The sequence below is a fragment of the Notechis scutatus genome, chromosome 6 (assembly GCF_049901735.1).
Source record: "Notechis scutatus isolate UNSWTSFEM ecotype Mainland chromosome 6, rNotScu1.2, whole genome shotgun sequence".
Taxonomy (NCBI): domain Eukaryota; kingdom Metazoa; phylum Chordata; class Lepidosauria; order Squamata; family Elapidae; genus Notechis; species Notechis scutatus.
In genome coordinates this window covers 73,718,223-73,739,300 of record NC_142014.1, presented here as the reverse complement: position 1 = coordinate 73,739,300, position 21,078 = coordinate 73,718,223, and the positions used below count along the sequence as shown (strand labels likewise).

Sequence of the window (21,078 nt, the reverse complement as noted above, 5' to 3'; positions counted from 1 at the left end):
TCAACTCTAAAGGACCCTGAAAGAAACAGATTAGCTAGACCAGTTTCTCTTAGATTTAAGTCCAGTAGCTCTTGCCAGCTTTCAGAATCACCAACTGCAGCATTCTCTTAGGTAGCTTCAGGGATTGGAAGTGGAAGGCACTACTCTGTGGTGGTTCTCCTCCTTTGTGTCCAGTTTCAATCCTGACATGTCACACCTATGAGCTGTTAGTGCCAGTGGTGGGATTCAACCGGTGTTACTACTGGTTTGGTAATTATATTTTGCAGGATCATAAAAAGGGAATAGTATTAGGAAAACTGCTACTTTAAAGCACTAGAGTATAATTTAATAATTTATCTTTTATTGGCACTGATCTAATTTGGTCAAAGATAAGGATTCTGTATTTTTAAAAAATATATATATGGAAGTCAGATAAAAGAAATTTCACCATAACTGATATGTGTGCCTCTGTGGTTCTTGTGGAAGAGAACCTTAAAGAGGGTAGTCTGTCTGTCTGGCATAGAGTATTTAGCTAGCTAGCAAATCAAAAATATATAGAATATTCACAGGAAAAAGATGGATTTCCACTGATCAATTTTAGAAAGTAAGGAAGAAAGAAGTAATACATCAGAAATGTATAGAATATTCAAAGGGGGGAAAATGTATTTCCATTTATCAATTTTAGAAAATAATGTGGAGAGAAGTAATAAAGGAAGGAGAGAAGAAACGAAGAAATGGCTTATTTCACAAATTAGTGTTTACTAACCAGACATAAGAGGGAGGGAAAGTCATTACTTCTTGTGGGGAATCATAATTACAGTTTCTCCTAACCACAAACCATAAAGTTCACATTCTGAATACTCTATGCCAGCAGCTTCTAATCCTTATGGCTCAGTGGACTGGTGCAGGCAGCAGTGGGCAGTGTGTGTGTGTGTAATGGTTTCATGCATTTGCCCATTACTTCCGTGACCCAGTTCTGACTGAGGTGCAGCCTTGCACTGGACCACAGAGTGGGGGTTAGGGACCCCTGCTCTACGCCATCAGGTACAGACCGTTTTAGATGAGTTAATTTTATGTTTTTTAAAAAAAAATATAGGGAAAGAGAAACAGAAACAAGAAAGCAGGTGAAAAAAAAACCCTGCAAAGTTCTTTGGGATTAAAATTCACTAAGATTCTCCAACTATCATTTCAAAATAAATTTCTTAACAATATAAACATTAGCTTCACTTTATGGTTCAATTGTGGCACTAAATTATAAATCTCAAGTGGAATCTTTTGGACCCATCCATGAGGCTGCACTACAGAAAATAATGTAAATAACACGGACACCTGGTAATCATTTTGTATTTACAGTGAAATTTTCTCAGTTTTGCTTGCAACAGAAGACCAAATTTATACTGAGGTTTTACATAATGTCATTTGCAAGATGTAATTAACATGCAAATGGCAAATTACTAAAACGATTTATTTTTGTATTTAAGAGATATTAGTGAATAACTGAGATTTTTTTAAGCAAGGCTTCACTGTATTTGCACTGGATAAACATAGACTATCTTGAATTTGACATCTGTGTCTTTTAATTCGGGGAATGTTTTAGGTAAATACCAACCGCCAAACTGGCTATGCTGCGCTGACCCTGCTGAATTTATTTCTATTTACGTAGAATAACCAATATGCAAATCCATGACCTATTTTCACAAAATCTTATTAGACCACGAAGATTAAAAATGTTTTTATGTGAAGAACATACCTAATCAAAAGCATCAAATGAATTAGTTCTGTGCTTTAATGTATTAATTCAACATATTCCCTTCCAGTTTTTCACCCTACTGAAAAAAGCGTTTTCTAAAACTCTGTTGCAGTGTACAAATTATACACATGAAGAACAGTAAAGTTTACAAATTTTTAGTGCCACCTGTGAAGTTTTTTTAGGATACAGAGGTTAAATAATGTTATATTTCAGGATAACTATTACACTATATTATATTTCCAATGGAGGACCAGAGTCATTATTGGACACATTTCACTATAAATACCAAAAAAGAGGACTTGGTTTGATAGGGGGGAAAGCAGAAGCAAATAAAAAAATCACATTTTAAATATGAAGCTAATCTAAACATGCATCATGCATATTCTCTATGCATGTTATTTGTGAAGAAGCTTTTAATACATCATTTTAAAGGCAAAATCGTTTAAAGATCTCTTATAAAATTGTATGATTGTGACTTACAAACAATGTATATTTAAGTACTCAGACTGCAAAGTCAACATTTGTAAAGAATGAAAACATGATTTACTGCATATCAACCGAAAGACTAAATCCATTATCCACAAAAGATCTAAATTATTAGGATAAGCAGCAAAGTCAACAGTCAACACTTTTTTTTTCCTCTGTTACTTTTCAAATTAAATATTACAAAATCAAATCAATGAAAAATGATACGTTACATGAAATGTATAGTCATGCGGAACTCAAAGGAGTAACTGGATTGTTTAAAAGCTCCAGAAAGCTTTCTCGAAAATTTTCTGCCTAGGAACAATTCCATAAGGAATGTGGAAAAAATAATAACCAGCTCCAAATTCCTCAAATAAAAGGTCCAAGGTAGAAAAACGAGTCTCAAAATAAATATGAACACAAAGAAAAAGAGGTGAAGTGTCACACAGCAATTGGAACATACCCGCCTTCTACAGAATTTATGAGGCGATCCTCCCTTAGCAATAGGTAACACAAAAATGGGGAGAAAATTATCCACTGATACATGCTACTGCTATTCATTTCGAATTAATCCACATTTTAATGGGACGTGACATATAAACATGTAATTTTCGGCAGAGCCCTCTTCATTCACTGAAGTAAAATTTCACTGCTACAAATGATTTGAAATTCGCCCAGTGAACGTGGAATCCTTATTTACAATGTGGTTTTCAGCTCTAATAATCAGACTTAAATAGCCTCTTGTAAACATTTAAAGATATAAAATTAAAATGTGCGGGTAGGACATGAGGAAGATAGCTTGTCTGTTTTAAGCTCGACTGAACTAGAAATATGAAAAAAAAAATAGGCTGATGAGAAAAGAATGCCTATATATTTGTATTCAAGTTTATAGAAATATAGGAAACTAATAGCAGAAAAAGACCTAGGGGTCCATCAAGTCTGCCCTTTGAGGTTTTCTTGTTTTTATTTTAAATTTTTCCTCCAATCTCTCCTGATATGTTTTGTGCGTTCCACCACTTTTGTGGCCCATCTCTGGACTCACTCAATCTGAGTATTTCTTTTTAAGTGAGGTCTCCAGAACTGGACACAGTATTCCAAATGGGGTCTGACCCTGTCCAATTTGTCTCGGAAGCACCTTTAAGGCACTTCTGGGTTGAAATAATTAGCTGGTGACATCACCCTTGTTCGAGTGACGCCTGTGGGGGCTCCTTTCATGTCTCCATCAAGAAGTTAGAATGAGTGATGGGAGCTCATCCCGCCATGGAGCAGCACTCAAATGTGGCCTTACTAACCTCCAACCCAGAGTCCTAACCATTTGAGCCACCATGCTCCATATAGGGTTTGACTAAAGCTCTATATCAGGGGGGTCAAACTCAAGGCCTGGGGGCCAGATCCGGTGCTTAGATCTGGCCCGCGGAGCTGCCCTGGAAACAGCAAAGGACTGGCCTGCAGTGCCTCTGCCTCTGATGGAGGGTTGCAGGAGGCTGTTGCAGCCAAAAACGGAGCTTGGGAATCCCTTTTCGCTGGCACGCCCATCCTGGCCATGCCCACCCCGGTCCCGAGGTCAAACACAACCATGATGTGACCCTCAATGAAATCGAGTTTGACACTCCTGCCCTATATAGTGGGATTAGGACCTCCTTTTTCTTGCTAGTGATCCCTCCAGCGATGCATCTCAGAATTTCGTTTACTGTTTACACTGTTTACTCTTTTGCAGTCATCTGCTGTAAGCACACCTTAAATCCTTTTCTTCTGCTGTTTTGTCTAATGCTGTACCTCCAGTACTGTACCCTGCCAGAAGATTCCTTTTCACTAAATGCACAATCTCACTACATTGAACTGCAGTTTCCACATTATTTTTTTACCAATTTTCCACCAATGCCAAATCATCTTCCATGTTATAAATAACCTCAGGAGTGTCAACTCGATTGCACACCTTTATGTCATTAGCAAAAAAGACCAATGAAAACCTTATGAGCTTTATGAAAATCTTCATGATGTAAATCTCTTCTTTATAGGGATATGCATTTCATCCCTCTGTCCAAATAAAGGTGACAGCCTGTATAATTCACAATTGCAGCAGAAAGATAATTACTTAATAATAAAGGAAACAATCAAGTACACTTTTCCTACACAGCAGTAGAAAAATATAGAAATGTTTCTAAAGTGATAGCCCTAGGCTGAAATCCTACTCAGATTTTCCAAGAAGTTAATCTTATTGAACTCAATAGCATTAGACCTGAACTTTGCTGGTATACATCAAATATATAACAGGATTTAATGAAGTTCTTACCCTTTGCTCCAGAGCTGATTGAGTTTGTTGTCTTAACAGAGCTTTTAAAGGCCCCCCTTCTTTTCCAGCACTACCACTTCCCATTCCTAAAGAACATCAGCACGTAAGTCAAAGTGAAATCACATAATTAATAGACACATAATTACATCAAAGTTATATTAAAAATGTGGCACATGTTTGATTACTGGCAAATGTAGACAACTCTGTGAAAGTCTAAACTGAAATGGCCAAACAGCCAGACTTGTGTATCAATTAACTTATGAAAATATGTATATAGTAGGGACAAAAGTAAGCTTCAGCTTCATTTAATAGGCTATAATTTTTATTTATAATTAGGGTGCACATGGCCTACGATTTATGTGCAAAAACTATTAAATGTGATCATGCTAGATTAAAACTTTAGTGAGCCATTGCCTAAAGATAATGCCCCTCGGTGCAATTTGAACTTTTAAAAAACCCAAACAGAATTCAAAAGTTAAATATTTCAGAGTGTTTAAAGATGACATTACAACACTGCAGTTCGAGATACAAAGATTTTCATATGATTTTGTGAACAACCATATAGCTATTTTGACATAAAAAGGGACTAAAACTTGGAATTCTGTGGTGATTTAACAAGCCCACACAGTTATTAGAAAAAGGGTATAATCATACACAGTTAAAAAAAATAAAGGAAAATATTGTATTTTCAAGGCTGAAATCATGAGGCTTTTCACATCAGCATTTACTGAGTAATTCCATTAAATTTATTCAGGAAAAGTTGTTTCTAAGTCATAAAGATATAGTTTAAATTCAAAGTTTCAAGTATCAATCTTTGGTATCCCCAATTGTCATGAACACTAAACTCCAGTAATAATCATCCTTAACAATACTGAGCTGAATGGACTCCTGATCAGACCCAATGTCCACATTTACAACTAATAAAGAGAGAATTTAATTTCTTTTAACAAACCATCAGTAAACTAATTAATAGGGGGATACCTTAGTACATTGGTTAAATTCAAGAGTACAATTTAATATGTTTAATATACAAACCAGAATGAAAGCTGATTTTAAACTTTCTTTTTGATGGATGGCATAAAAATCTGGATAGAAACAACAAAAACTCCAGGACTGGACATTATGTTAAATTATTCACCCTGCAGCTTATATGAAAAAGGAAGAATATGGACAAGCACAGTGGGAACACAAATGGACACTAATTTACAAGGTCCATCTCCAATAGCTTGTTAGTTCTTAATCAAATATACTCTAGCATTGAAGACATTTATATGTTTTAAGAGGACATAGTGGCTTAATGCTGCCTAGAATAGTAACGCCAAACAATTGTGCTTAGCTTTCTTAAAATGTCCTCTTTAGCACATTCAGTTCTCTCCAAACTGTTCAGGGCAAACCTCAATAAAATACGACTTGGACAAAAGTGTATGGATGCCTATAATCCAGAACATTATGGCCACAATAAGTATCTGAAGTACATATAAGTAGCCATATTCCTGAAACTAAACACTGTTGATAGAATTACAGAGGCCTACTTAGTCTAACGATAAAGGATAAACTGACCAAATGAACAATACATCTAATTTCAGAGTTTTAAGATTTCCTGCTCATTTGAATTGAAATGTTCATTTTGTACTAACCCCTGATATTACAGCTGATGTTCTGCAAACACTTGCGATCTGCAAATGGCAGCAATAGAAACAGACCCCATTGCATGATTAAATTTACAAATCACTGGTCATCCCTGTCCTATTAAAACCTCCATTTTTAGCTGTTTTTGGATAAGGAAACAAATATTAGCATCTATATAGTCCCATTCTGCATGGTGCAGTCAATCTAATTTTTCTTCTTTCTTTTTGCTGTCAAATCTGTCTGACAAGGGACTATACGATACTAAGAGTGGAGACAGAAATGGAATGAAGGCTGTTTTGTAGAAATGAAACATACTTCACCCAGAAAGAGAACAACCCAAACTGTATTGTTCCACAACATCAACCAAGTTTACATTCGTTGAAACAGCCTTGTGAAAGGACAGGCAAAACTGACATTTATACCGTAAACATTTAGAAGGGCATTTAAATTGCAGATACAAAAAAAACAAAGCAGGACTGGTGGCCACATGATGGTCAACAGAGTAAGTAATATGAATGACTTGAAGAAGACAAAGAAGAAAAAGAAGAAATGTTCCACCCAATCGAAACAGAGGAACATTGAAACATGGCTGTAAATAGATGGCTATACAGATAGTCCTCGACTTACAACCATTCATTTAGTGACCATTCGAAGTTACAACAGCACTGAAGAAAGTGACTTATGGCCATTTTTCACACTTATGACCATTGCAACAGCCCCAAGGCCATGTGATCAAAATTCAGATGCTTGGCAACTAGCTCATATTCACATTGGTTGACGTGTCTCGGGCTCATACGATCATCGTTTGCAACATCCTGAGAAGCAAAGTCAATGGGGAAGCCGGATTCACTTAACAACCATGTTACTTATTTTAACAACTGCAATGATTCACTTAACAACTGTGGCAAGAGAGATCATAAAATGGGGTAAAACTCACTTAACTGTCTTGCTTAGCCACAGAAATGTTGGGCTTCACAATGGTTGTAAGTCAAGGACTTGCTGTACCACAATTTAAAAAAAAACACAATTATTTATCTCATTAAGTTTTGGGGGGAGCAAAGTATGATTAAAAAGGCATAATCAAAATGATTTTAGAAAACAGTCGTAATAAACTTTGGAATGAAAGGAAGGGAATGGAAAAACCAATCCCCGAAAAGTAATTATATCAACGTCATGTAGCCAGCAGTTTTGGGATTTTAAATGGGTCTAAGGGTGGGGAAAAAATCATAAGAAGCTTTCACACTGTGCTTGGTGCCATTACCCAAACCAGCAAGGCAATTGAAGAGTAATCCTACCCGAAGCAGCCAGAAGTAGCTCTTCAGTGAAAGAAATACTTTTCCTGAGAATTGGGTTCACAGGGCTAGAGTGAAGAGGGTTAGAGCTAGGCCCGGAGCAGAGAAGACTGGGCTTTGTAAGTGATGGGGAACGACAAGATAAGGTTGGGGAACTAGGAAGCAGGAAAATCTTGGGTCCCCATAGGGGAAGTGCTGCGGAGAAAAGCAGTAAAGAGATGGTAGAGTTCAGAAAATGAAAAAAAAAAAAAAAAAGAAATCAAGAAGAAGAAAAAAAGGAAAAGCAACATGAATTAAGCAAAACTAGGTTTGCAAGAAAAGAACAGACAGCGAGCAGCATTATGAACCGTTATGGATTTACAATTCACAGGATGACAAATGCAACATGATGAATGGGCACACTCAACGTGAAACCTTCATCTATTACTGCTCTATTTTAAAGCCATTTAAAGTGTGCTTTAATTTTCTTTTCTTTTTTTAAAATGCAGGTTATTCCAAACTGAATGGGTTTTACAGGAGATGACTATCCATTTTCTGTGAGAGTTTAAAAAAAAAAAAAAGCACGTTAAGTTACAGAGGTGAGATGAATGGTGCAGAAATTTGATAAACAACGAATAAATAAATAAATTTCCCCTTTTCGGAATGATTTTGCACTTTCTAATGGAAATGGGAGCAGCTTGCTTTGAAAGCCTTCAATTTTAAAAAGTTACTTTGCATTTTGATTTTTAAATAAAATAAATAACTGTGTTCCCTTCTTTTCAGTTTCCTCCACATATATACTTTCTGGGTAAGCACCAAAATTCTCATTTAGAAAATAATCTCTGTATTAGATTGTTAATTTAGTAAGGAAAGCACAATTCTCGGTTTTAAGACTCTGAACTTCCATAACTGAAAAACTTAATATAACACCTCTACAGCTAAATTTTCCATCTATCATACTAGCAGGGAATCTGACTTATTTTAATAAGCAGCTGTGGTTGTAACAAGTAATAATGGGTGGAAGAGAGAAGCAACCTAAAACTAAGGAGAAAATTCCTGACAGTTAAGATAATTAATTAGTGGAACAATTTCCCTCCAGATATTATGACAGTTCCATCACTGGAGGTTTTTAAGAAGAGATCGGACAGCCATTTTTCCAGAATGATATGGGGTCTCCTGCTTGAGTAGGAGGCTGGAGTAGAAGATCTCCAAGGTCTATTCCAACCCTATTATTCTATGTTCTATACTAGACATAATTTACAGAGCTTTGACATTTTCTATCTTATATTTTGTAAAAGAAATGACAGGAAGTATTTCAAAATAGAACTTGAGATAATTTCAAATTCCCTTTTAATTTAACAATGCAGTATGAGGGAGTCTCTTCTCTAAAGTTGTTGTGGGCTCAACTCTTAAGTCGGCCATTCTGGCCGGTGTTCTGATCCCAATTGTGGTTGTAAGTCGAGGACTACCTGTATTATCCTTCCTAGCTTAAGAAAGCAAAAGTAGTTTTTTTGCCCACCGAGAGGCATGCAGATTATGAGTTGAGTTTCCTTAAATTCTGTTAAAGCTGTGATATTTCAGTATTATATTTGTGTGAAGCCATATTGTTAAAAATGCCTTGCCACATTAGTCATTTAGAAAAATATGTGCAGGGAATGGTAGATTTAGATTCAGTTAACTATCCCAACCTAACAAGATGAACTATAAACAAATCTTGCTATTTCATCAGGCTTCTTCTCACAGCCACTTTGTCTCTCATTTCAGAGTTGTCCTTAAAACTGAGAAACAATGGTTTATTGCGGCTTTTTATTAACTCTCCATGCCATTCAAGGCAAGTCTGGCTAATGGCTCAAGAATCACTGTGTTTGTAGGCAGAGTAAAGCGGTCACATGAAAGTGATGTTATTCTGCTCCGCCCTGTTTTCAGTATGGTATGCATATACTCCATATATACAGGTAGTCTTCAATTTACAATCATTTGTTTGGTAACAGCACTGAAAAAAAGTAACTTCGATCATGTGATCAAAATTCAAAAGCTTGGCCACTGGCATTTATGACGGTCAGTGTACTGGGTTCAAGTGATTACCTTCTGCAACCTTCTGACAAAGTCAACAGAGAAGCCAAAGTCACTTAACAATCATGTTACTAACTTATCAACTGTAGTGATTCACTTAACAACTGAGGCAAGAGAGGTCATAAAATGGGGCAAAACTCACTTAACCACTATCTTGCTTAGCAATGGAAATTTTGGGCTTAGTGGTGGTTGGTCATAAGGCTACCTGTAAAAGCACTGGGTTTGTTATATCCTAACTTATGTTTTGACAACGATAAAACGTTAACATGGAATTTCATTTTCTGAAACAGGATTTAAAAAATCAAAGAAAGTTGTAAGATGAAAGATACTTTATTGTTGTCTTCAAAGCAGCCCCAAAGACAGGCAACCAGGCCTTATTCAGTTGATTATAAAGACATGCGGATACAAGAAAAGTTTTAATTTGTTATACCTATTTGTACATTTTCAGAAAGACATGGTAGACTATCTCCCAAACATATTATGGTTATTTTTAATTTCCATAATCTGCAATATGATGTGGAGGAAATGAAAAAACAATTTATTTAGGATAATCTTTGTGTATTGGTTACATGTCAGTTTGCAGGAGATCTCCAGATGCCACATAATTCAATAAACAATTCAAAGATTTACTATATGCCCAAAACAGAGAAAGGCCGTGAGTGAAAAGCTAAAATAGAAACAATACAAATTCAGCAAAACAAATCACAAACAAATTAAAATAACGTGGGTGGAAGCACCTTACCAGTTTTGGGTGTCAAACTCAAATCTGTGTCAGAAGAGGAGGACTGTCGACTGTAGGACTTGGAAGGTGAAAAGGAATAGATTTGGTTTTTCAGAGGGGTGGAGGGTCCTGATGAATGAGGATTGGGGTTGGGATCTTCATTGAAAGGAATCCTGCCAGAAGAAGGTGGAAACAGATTCAGTGATCCTACATCAAAGGACCAGGCTGATGATCCCAAAACCAGGATGTGGACAGGGAGGGGGAGGGGACAGGGGCAATGATTCATTTAAGGTGGGAAGCTAAATTATGATGCCCACAGGCATTGGAAAAGGTTGTTCACCGCACAACTTCGTGGAGGCAGATGGGCATTATTGACCAGCAAAATAAAAACCACAGCTAAAGCATAAAGCATCGAAGAGCAGGAAAGTAAACAAGAACATAAAACCCATCAAAAACCATGGCTGCAAGAATGCAGTATGTTTTTTTAACCAGATTCTTACAAAAGAAAACAAAGCAATGGTTGCAGGTTATATATCTGTGCTTTGATGTACACACAGACAGATATGTTATATATTTATATATATAAAGACGCATATATATTTCCAAAAAAAAAATGTTTCCTTATCCGTTAGCATTTGCAGGTTGCCACAGCTAAAAACAAAGCAGAAAGAAGAGGATCATACCCAGACATTGGTACTCACAAGCGCCGCTGCCAGTAGCAAGGCCTTACCTGTCAGTCCAATTTAAGACATCTTGCACAGAATCCTTTTTGAGAACATCATGATCAAGCCTGAAGCCTGATCAAAATGTACATTTCTCCCCCCTACTATGAGAGAGATACCTGAGATGCAAACGTCATTATTGCAAGGGGGGAGAAGGAAAAAAGAAAACAGGTATGCACAATAAAGCAAAAAAGAGATCAGAAGGTACTCTTGAGGTCTCCTGTTTCCTCTGACTTAGCAGGTGAATACAAAGGACTTATCTGGAGAAGAAGAGCTCTAAGGGATATAGGTACCTGCCTACACTGCCTGCCTGCCTGTCATTGTGCCTGCCGCCTGTCTCTCCCCAGCTTCTGAATCTGAGCAGTCGCGTACCAGTGTAGATGAGAGTGGGAACAGACACAGAGAAGTTCTGAGTAAGCCGTGAGCCAGTAGCAGTGTGAATTGGACTGTTGTGAGTCGAACGACATCCATGGTTGGGCGGATGAGCCAGCAGAGACCTGAGAGAATTTGCAGCCGAGATCGAAGGAAAGGGGGAAAAATACATACAACAAAAATGCCAAAGTTACATTTAAAAAAAAATTATTCTAGGGTGTTCTAGTTACTGGAAGGTTGCGGTTGTGGTTTGCTTGTTGGTGAAGAGCAAACTCTGAAGCAGGGGTGTCAAATATAAGGTCTGTGGGGATTCCCAATGTGGCCCATAGATTTAATAGCAAGAGCATTTAGATTTATATACCGCTTCATAGTACTTTACAGCCTTCTATAAGCAGTTTACAAGAGTCAATATATTGCCCCCAACAATTTGGGTCCTCATTTTACCAACCTCGGAAGGATGGAAGGCTGAGTCAACCTTGAGCCCCATCAGGATTGAACTCCAGGCTGTGGGCAGAGTTAGCCTGCAATACTGCATTCTAACCGCTGCACCACCAGGGTTCGACCAAATTCCACCAATTTCAATCAGGGGGTGAATGGGAAATTGGGAAGCTTCCTAAAAATTCAATCCACTGATGCAATAGCTCCAGCTTGCCAATTTAGTTAGCTTAACATTTAAGCATGCAACTAGTTAATTATCATAACATGGAAAAGGTGAAGAAAGACAATGTTAGATAATCACACATGATCTTCCTCTTCCTTCTAAAATAATGCTTTACATCAAGAAGAGGAATTTGGGAGATTGATATTTAACAAAGGGTAGCCTAACTGATTTTTTTTAAAATAGAAGATATACAAAGTTTCCAGAATCTACACAGAGGATAACAGTGTCCTAGTTGACTCATTTTGAGTTTTACACCCCAAAGAATTGAGTGGGGGGGGGGGAGACCAGCTAAGCATTGCTCGGTTAACATGTAATTATAATTCTACTAAAGCTGAAAAGCTAAAAATAAGTCCCCAATAATCTTTGAAATCTACCGTGTTTCTCATATAATAAGGCCGGGTGTTTGTTTTTTTTTGAGCCCCGAAAAAATGGCTAGGCCATCTTTTCGGGGGTGACTTAATTCTCCCCACTTGCATCTTCGGGCGGGTGGGCGGTGACGGCTTGGATGTTGATCTCGGCGTTGGTGGGGCACTTTGTATCAGGATCAAGGCAGGCAGCACCATATCCGGGTGTGCAACAAAAGTGCTTCCTAACGGCAAGCCCCCCCGCCATTCCCCCCCCCATTTCGCATGTTTTAATATAGGCCTTAATTTGGGGGGAGGGGCTTAATTTCATTTCATGCCTATAAAACATGCTGGGACTTCCTATTGGGGGAGGCCATATTGTTGGAGAAACAGGGTAAATTTAAAGAAATAAACTGGACCAACTTAATTTTATTTCTGATCAATGTAAATGTCTAAGTATGCAAAGTGAAATCAGTGAAAGATTTGTGCTACTATAAAAAGTAACAAGGTCATAATATAATTTAAGTAAAATTTAAAATGTCTCAAAGGTGCTTTTTCAAGAGGCAATTGGACTTCCTGGTTTTTCTCTGAAGACATGTCGCTTCTCATCCAAAAAGCTTCTTCAGCTCTGACTGTATGATGGAGAATGAAAGGAAACATCCAGTCAGAGCTGAAGAAGCTTCTTGGATGAGAAGCTAAATGTCTTCAAAGAAAAACAAGAAAGTCCAGTTGTCTCTTGAAAAAACACTTTTGGGATAACCATGACCTGGATGACTGAGAATCTCCATAGACATAAAACTTAAAATAGAAGTCTCACATTATCTGGGTGCCCACATTTTTAACCTAAAGAGAGGCACCTGCCAATAGGTTAAATTACATACGTAATTTGAAATTTTCAGTAAGCATGACTGAGATAATCTCACATTGTATTGTAGCAATTTTTCCTGTTTAGATTTCAATAAAAAGAGCTATATAATTGCAAGACATAAAATAATATATTCTCATTGGCGTTTAGCTTTCTCAAACAAAGTACTTTCAGACTGGCACAGTGTTATTTCTATTTCTCTGGCTCATTCTAAAAGTTTAACTCTATCAACTGCTACTGAACGCAGAGTTGGCCAATTGCCTACTAAGTGAAAGGGCAGCAAAACTTAATTTGTTCTAAGTAAGGGACAGGAAAGTATTGCAGACAGTTGTAAAAACCTGACAGCACTCAAGTTATGATATATTAGCTTAGAATTACACTGAAGACTTCTTCCTCTTAAATCCATGTACAGCAACTGCATTCAGCATAAAAATACTAAACACAGAGGTCCTGTGGGGTTTTATTTTGCAAAATAAATTGCAAAATACAAACATCCAATTGAAGCAATTTAATTTCAATCATCCATTAAGAAGAGAAAGCACTCTGGAATGTAGAACAGGTTAATGTCATTGCCATCATGCTGTGTAACACTACAAGAATTATGTGTAGCTGAGGCATCTGACACACATTTTATTCCTACAACATCTGGTCACTTTATTCAGTTTTCTCAACACAAAACAAGTTGTCAATATAAAAGGAAGACAGGGGAGTGTATATTTAATCAAAGCAGACAAAAAATATGCAATACAGTATGATTTTGAAAAGAATACACAAAAGAAACTTTCCAGGGAACATTTAATTCATACTTACTCCTTTATCTCCTTGGATGGGGAATTACATGCAGGTAAGAATACAGGTGTGTTACTTAATTTGTCCAAGGTACAGGCTGTTCCAATGGCTCGCACTACTAGGCCAGATTCTCCCTCCAGATCAAAACACTGCAAGTAGCCAACCACTGCATTTCCTCTCATTTCAAGTACCTTCAGACCAATCTTCCTTTGCAGCTCCCCTGTCAAAAAAGCATACATCATTTAATACAGAATGAATGTAAAATGATTTTGAACACTGATAAAATGAACTTCAATTTTACCATGATATTGTACTAAATTGTACTAGGAGGTTAGACCAGTTTAGTATAGTGGTTAAGGTGCTGGCCTAAAACCCAGGAGAATGTGAGTTCTAATCCTACCTTAGGCATTTGAAAGCTGGCTGGATGACTTTGGGCCTATCACCTGGAGACTGGGAATTCTAGTCTTGTTTTAGACATGGAAGCTGGCTGGGTGACTTTGGGCCTTTCACCAGGAGACAGTGAGTTCTAATCCCTCCTTAGCCATGAAAGCCAGCTGGGTGATTTTGGGCCAGTTCTTTTCTCTCAGTCCAACCCACCTCACCAGGGTTATTGTTGTGGGGAAAATAGGAGCAGAAAAGAGTGTTATGTATGTCCGTTGCCTTGAGTTACTTATAAAATAATGAAGGCAGGATAAAAACAAAAAACAAAAACAAAAAATAAAATCAAATTTAACCAAAATGAATTCCCTCAAGATAAGGAGTCTCAATCAGTGAAGTGACATTTACTATTCACTGGAGACCTTCAGAGATTGGAGAGTCATCTAGCTCAGAGGTGGGGAACTATGGTGTCGGATGTCACCATAGTTTCATAGTTTCATGGTCAATGAATACTTCAGCTTCAACCATAACAACACAAGAGCACACAATAGATACAAACTCAAAGTAAACCGCACTAAACTTGATTGCAGGAAATACGACTTCAGCAACAGAGTGGTCAATGTCTGGAATACTCTACCCGACTCTGTAGTTTCTTCCCAAACCCCAAAAATTTAACCTTACACTGTCTACTATTGACCTCACCCCTTTCCTAAGAGGTCTGTAGGGGCGGTGCATAAGCGCACCAACGTGCCTACCGTCCCTGTCCTATTGTTTCTCTTATTCTTTTATTTTTCTTATATGTACCCATTTCATGTATTCACAACTATGTATACATTTATACTTATTATCTTGTAAACAATTGGCAAATCAAATAAATAAATAAAATAAAATAAATAAATGTTAAATTTAATAGCTGGGACACTAAAGCGTTTAATAGGCCAGAACAAACGATTACAGTTGATGGGTTGGAGAGTGCTGACTCATGCATGAGGCAATCTGCGCTGTGATTGTTTGCTGTGGGTGTAAAGGGGGAGTTTCCCTCCCCCCCCCCTGTTTTCTTCTGTGTGCTATATATGATTAATTTACCTCATGATATTCCTGTGTTCCTGAAACTCTCTTGTCTGGTGTAAATATGAATGTTAAATATGTTTATTTCTATAAAACTACAAGTTTATGTCAGTACCTCTGGCCTCATTTGGACCCTTGCTGAGCAATTCCTCGATATATGGGCCCTTCATGATTTGTGGATTTCAACTCCCAGAATTCCTGAGCCAGCATGGCTGGTTCAGGATTTCTGGAAGGCCACAAGAAGTCCTAAAAGGAACTGTAGTTCCCCAGACCTGGCCTGGATTAACTCTACTGTACAGACTCTCCCAACTCTATGATTCTCAGGAAATTAAAAATAGTTTCATCACACTTTTCTATCGAGTTGCTTGCTACATTTTCTAACGGATTTGCTTGCTACATTTTCTTTTTTCAAAGGTCAAAATTTCCTTTAGCTTGGAAACTGCAGCAGCTGCAGAATGCAGTGGCCCAGCTGCAAAACGGGGCAGCAGCCATATAACTGTATATATTTTACCAGTGATGAAGCCACTGCATGGCTGGTAATTATTAAGCCAGATTCAAGTTTCTTATTTTTGTCATGTATAACTTCAAGCTAGGATTTCTGGCAAATCTTTTTTTCCCCCTTTGCCTTGACCAAGTCCCCACCGTGATACTCCCACAAGGGGTTTTTCCAAGCACTGACTTTTAGAAATGTTCTCATTGCTCTTCAGAGGCAATTTTTAAAGCACTTATTTCTCATCTTAAATATATGCTCAGGTCTTTTCTGTGGAAATATTATTTTTTCCCCTTCTTTTCCTTTATGTGTGTTCTTTTGTATACACTACTTTAACCGAATGTAATTTATTTTGCGGCACTTTCATATATATTTTTTGTGTGTTCTAGGTGTTATTTGTGTTCTAGGCGTTCAGATACATGCTTTTTACCCTCAATTCTTATACTTTTTTTTTTTTGCTAAAATTTGAGCTCGTGGTTAGCCATCTATAATTCTGGGCCAATTTTTTTTCAAATAAACAAACAAGTAGACCCTGGCAACTCAATCTTTGAACTATGGACTGGATTAGCTTCCAATTGGATGAAAAAAATATCCATAAAATTAATGGCTGAGCTCAGTTGTTCACACATTCAGTGCCTAAATTTATCATCCTGAAATGTACATTTACATAGTTCAACAATAACAAAGAGACCTTTGAAATTCCAACATGCCAGAGACTACGTGGCTGCTTTATAACTTTAACTACAGTTTCAGATCAGACTTGAAATCACCGCCATCTGTTTGTAAATTATTATTGGATTAAGTTATATGTTAACAGGTAAAATGCTCACCCAATTACTTGTTTGGGTAATTTTTCTCTGGGCAGATTCTTAGCTAGAAATGTAAAAGCAATTTCACTGCCTTTACAACATCCATTATGCCTACTACAATATACAGTATACAAACAAAATATTGTCTCTTTCTTTTTAGGATACAGCAGCTTTAACTTGGCCAGTTAGTTTACAAGGTATAAATTAAATAATACAAACAAGTCATTAAAATGCAAAATAATGCATTTTTGCAGTTCTTGTACCCCAATTTTACAAAAATTAAAATTACCTGACATTAATGAAATAAGTCTTTGCCTGGCTTCATTTGATGCTCTCGGGGTACGGATTCGGTCTATCCATTGATATTCAGGATCTTCATTAACTACAAGTTCTTCTACAAATCCATGAATAATTACAGCTTTATAGCACCTCGGAATAGACGTAGCTGTTGAAGATATAGTCTGTCTTATATTTAATCAGTGAAAATGATTTATGGAGATGCTGTAATTTTGATTCTGGGGAGCCCCACATTCCCAATAAATATACATTAATAATGATAAATATATTAAACAGAAAAGTTTATGTTGCATTGTTGCGAAGTTATGCACCTCTGCCAAACAGGATGCTTGGAACAGAAAGCAATTAAGATAGAGTATCAGAAGATGAGCTTAGAATGAGAACAAAAGTTGAATCAAAAGTAATCTCACTACCAGCAAAGACAATTGTAACAAATGAGAGAGGACCCAATAAGCTAAAGCCAGCTAGGGAATTCTGGGAATTGAAATCCACACATTTTAAAATTGCCAAGATAGAGAAACCCTGCAATAACCAGTCAATTCTAGCAGCTATTGTGCAGTAATAAAGAATTATCAAAGAATGCATTAGATGCTGCAAGAGAGGAATCTGGTTGGGAGCACTCAAAAGAAACCTAAAGACTCTTAATCTTAAATGGTCTGAATTGGTTCACTGGTTCTTTCATTTTTCATATTCAAAAAAATGTGTTTTTCGACTTACTGCAGAAAAATTTTATTCCACATGACGATTGTCTAAAACGATTTAAATCATTAAAAAGGTCCACCTTCACCATCACATTGATCTCCCCACGTATGCCTGGATGTGAAAATAAAAACAACAGGATGAGAATTTACGTCAGAACACAAAAACTGACTATCCAAGTTATCCGATTGAAGCCTTATCATTCTGAACCCTAACACAGATACAATTTCAAACAGAAAATAAGCTTCTCAAAATGTAATACAGGTAAGCCCTTGACTTACGACCATAATGGAGTCTGACCATTATGAGAGTTGTAAAGCAGGTCATCTATGTAACTAAATTGATTTTATTACCCTTTTTATGGTGGTGGTTAAGCGAATGAGGCAGTTGTTAAGCAAACCTGTTGCCTTGGTGACACAGTGGTTGGAATCTAGTATTGCAGGCTAACTCTACCCATAGCCTGGGGTTCGATCCCAACTGGTTCAAGGATGACTTAGCCTTTCATCCTTCCAAGGTCGGTAAAATGAGGACCAAGATTGTTGGGAGCAATAGGCTGAGATTGTAAACCACTCAGAGAAGGCCGCAAAGCACTATGGAGCAGTATATGTCTAAGTGCTATTGGTATCGTTTGTTTATGGGGCATTTTTGTCAAAAACTGGACTCTGTCAAGGAATTTTTTTACTGGCAGAATCCAAGAGAAGAGCCTTTTCTATCATGGCTCCATGGTAGAAAAGACTCGTGTCCCTTGAGGTGAGCTCCTCCCCATCCTTTTGGCCTACCAAAAGAACCTGAAAACTTGCCTCTGGCTTGTGAGACCGATGGGGACCTCCCATTCTGAAGGTGGTTAGTAAATTAGGATAAGATGTCACCTCCACTCCATGTATGTTTTGGTCCTTTTTCTCCAGTTTGTTGTAATTTTACTGTTTTACCTTTTAATGCTTAATGTTTTCAATGTTCAAATTGTTTTATGCTATGACATTGTAAACAGCCCAGAGGTGCTTGAAAGTGAGATGAATGGCCTATAAATTTAATAAACAGACAAACAAACGCTGAACATTTGGTGCATTAAAGCTTCTTGGAAATAAATTATCCTGGAAATATAAGGCACTATTAAGTGAAGAACTGGGAGTACAGCAGGAACTTTATTATAGCTACAGGAGGACCCTCCAACACTGTGACTTAACTGCAATGTCATTTAAACATTCTTCTTTTACTGTATTTGCTCACCAGTGTTTGAACTCCAGACTCATGAAACATAAGAAGGAGTCAACAAGTTCATCAGGAAGCTGGCTGGGGGACAACATCTTTAATGACCCTATGTTCTATCCTGGAAATTCTGGAAACGATTTGAGCTCATACCGTAACTTACATCTGATACTACATGGAGAAACTGACACACGATTCATCCATAAATACATTCTTAAAAGCAAGATCTTTGGAAAAAGAAAGAGGCCTTTTAAAGAACGCAGTTTGAATGTTAAGAATCCAAGAATGAACAGAAACCAGTTTTTGGTCTGAATTATCATTTACTCTATCAGATTTTTCCTGCTAAGATTATTGATGTCTTTACAAAAAAAACACGCAGGACAATTATACATAAAATCTCTTTAGGAAAGATCAAGACTTAAAAATAACAATACCTGCAGCAGGTACAAAAAAAAAAACCTAAAGGAAAATATCTTTTTTTAATACAAAGAACTATAGAAAAATTTATCCCCCTTCCTCACTCCCATTTCCAATTTTGCCAAAAATGCTTATGCAGGTTTTGCCTAATAAAAATATAGGTGGTCCTTGATTTATGATTGATCATTTAACAACTGTTTGAAGTTATGATGGGTCCCCAAATGGTATGTACAACCCGGTACTGAATTCAGATTGCTGTCCCCCTCCAGTTACGTGTTTACATTTTGGTTGCTTGTCAACCGGCCTACATTTATGCTTGTTTGCGGTGTCTCATAGTCATGTGACTGCAATTTACCCTGTTTTTGTAGAAAGCCAGCATTTATTTCTCTTTTTTGGCAAAAACACCTTGTAGTTTTTGGCAAAAACACCTGCTTCACTTAATGACTGCGGCATTGGCTTAATGACTGCAGATCCACTTAACAACCATGGTGATTCACTTACAGACACCAGGGGGAAAAAATTGTAAAATCCAGTTGGTCAAATGATGACCCGCTTTAAGACCTTCGTGCCTTACGACCACAATGGGCAGACTCCACTAGGGTTGTAAACTGAGGACTAACTGTATAATGATTGAAAATCTCACCATGTATGGTGTCGTAAATTGGAAACCAGCCAGAAATAACTGTAGCTGCTTCACTGTAGAGAAGAGGATCGATATCAATATAAACTTTTCCAATAGCGTCATTAGCACTGTAAGTATCATGATCGAGGACAGTTATCTGTAGAGGCTCATCTTGCAAATCTTCATCATCCACCTAGAAAACAGAAGAATATAGAGAAGCTTCAACATTTTAACAAACAGAGCCATTGTGAAGTAAAAAGGGTGCAAAGAGTTCAATTTACAATTTGTCTGAACAAGTAACATCCAACTCTGCTTTATGCTTTCAGCCTCTTCATATAATGCACAGTTTAACTGCACGAAACCATAAGATGAATAGTCATGTTGGTGTTTAGTCATGTTTGAATGGTCCCACATCACAAGGTCATACGTAAACTCTAATGCAAAACTATTTTCTTGCACTTAAGACACAGCTTTGACCTAATCACTGAGCTTAAAGAACGGGTTGGTGCTCAGGTTCAAACAGGATCTTTCTATCAGAAGCAAGTGAAATATAGAACTGGAATATTCTAGAAATCCCTACTGATTCTGCATTAATTGATATTGGACAGCCTACTTGGCAGTACAAAATAGGAGCTTTTAAAGGAGGTTGTTCCAAGCTCTAAAAGCTACTGGCAAGATGAAAACAGAAGTGAATGCATCTGATCACTTCTCACAATCATGCCAGTAAACCTGGAGGTTTAGGGGAAGGATATGATTAACCCCGAGGCTTCTTCATGTAACCCTAAATTAATCTTCCCACAACCTTTTGCTCCTCTGAGGTGCAAAACCAGTTCTTCCTAATGGGTAGGCTCACTGCTGAACTAAATCACTGCAAACCACTCTGTCTCATGCCCCATTTTTCCACCAGATAACAATTTCTACAAAAAGCATAGGATTTTCAAAGATGAAAAGTTAACCTTTTATAAATAGACATTTCCTCTCGTTTATATCCCTCCACATCCTGTTCCTTGGAAATGTATTTTCCTTCACAAATGTATTTTTCTTTAACCTTCCATACATTTCCTAAACGTTTTTCTTTACCAAACTCTGTGACATTTCCAAATATGGCAAGCAAATTAAGATATGAAACATCTAGAGGTACACATGAACAACAGAAAT

At 37.2% G+C, this 21,078-nt stretch overlaps 1 protein-coding gene across 30 annotated transcripts in view; it reads right to left on the bottom strand.

Moving 5' to 3' along the window:
- Nucleotides 1–21,078, bottom strand: part of C2CD5 (C2 calcium dependent domain containing 5) — a 78,084-nt gene that overhangs the window by 46,323 nt on the left and 10,683 nt on the right. For 10 of the 30 annotated variants that reach the window (XM_087968801.1, XM_087968782.1, XM_087968784.1 and 7 more), the window contains exons 3-10: nucleotides 19,942–20,113; nucleotides 17,694–17,789; nucleotides 16,969–17,124; nucleotides 13,956–14,154; nucleotides 10,203–10,354; nucleotides 7,412–7,603; nucleotides 4,488–4,573; nucleotides 2,658–2,690 (exon numbers count right to left, since the gene is read on the bottom strand). In XM_087968801.1, the coding sequence (XP_087824927.1) occupies nucleotides 2,658–2,690; nucleotides 4,488–4,573; nucleotides 7,412–7,603; nucleotides 10,203–10,354; nucleotides 13,956–14,154; nucleotides 16,969–17,124; nucleotides 17,694–17,789; nucleotides 19,942–20,113 (1,086 nt within the window). Of the gene's footprint in view, nucleotides 1–2,657; nucleotides 2,691–4,487; nucleotides 4,574–7,411; nucleotides 7,604–10,202; nucleotides 10,355–11,275; nucleotides 11,401–13,955; nucleotides 14,155–16,968; nucleotides 17,125–17,693; nucleotides 17,790–19,941; nucleotides 20,114–21,078 lie in introns of all 30 variants that reach the window. The other 20 variants (XM_087968793.1, XM_087968794.1, XM_087968799.1 and 17 more) reach the window with 5 other exon arrangements.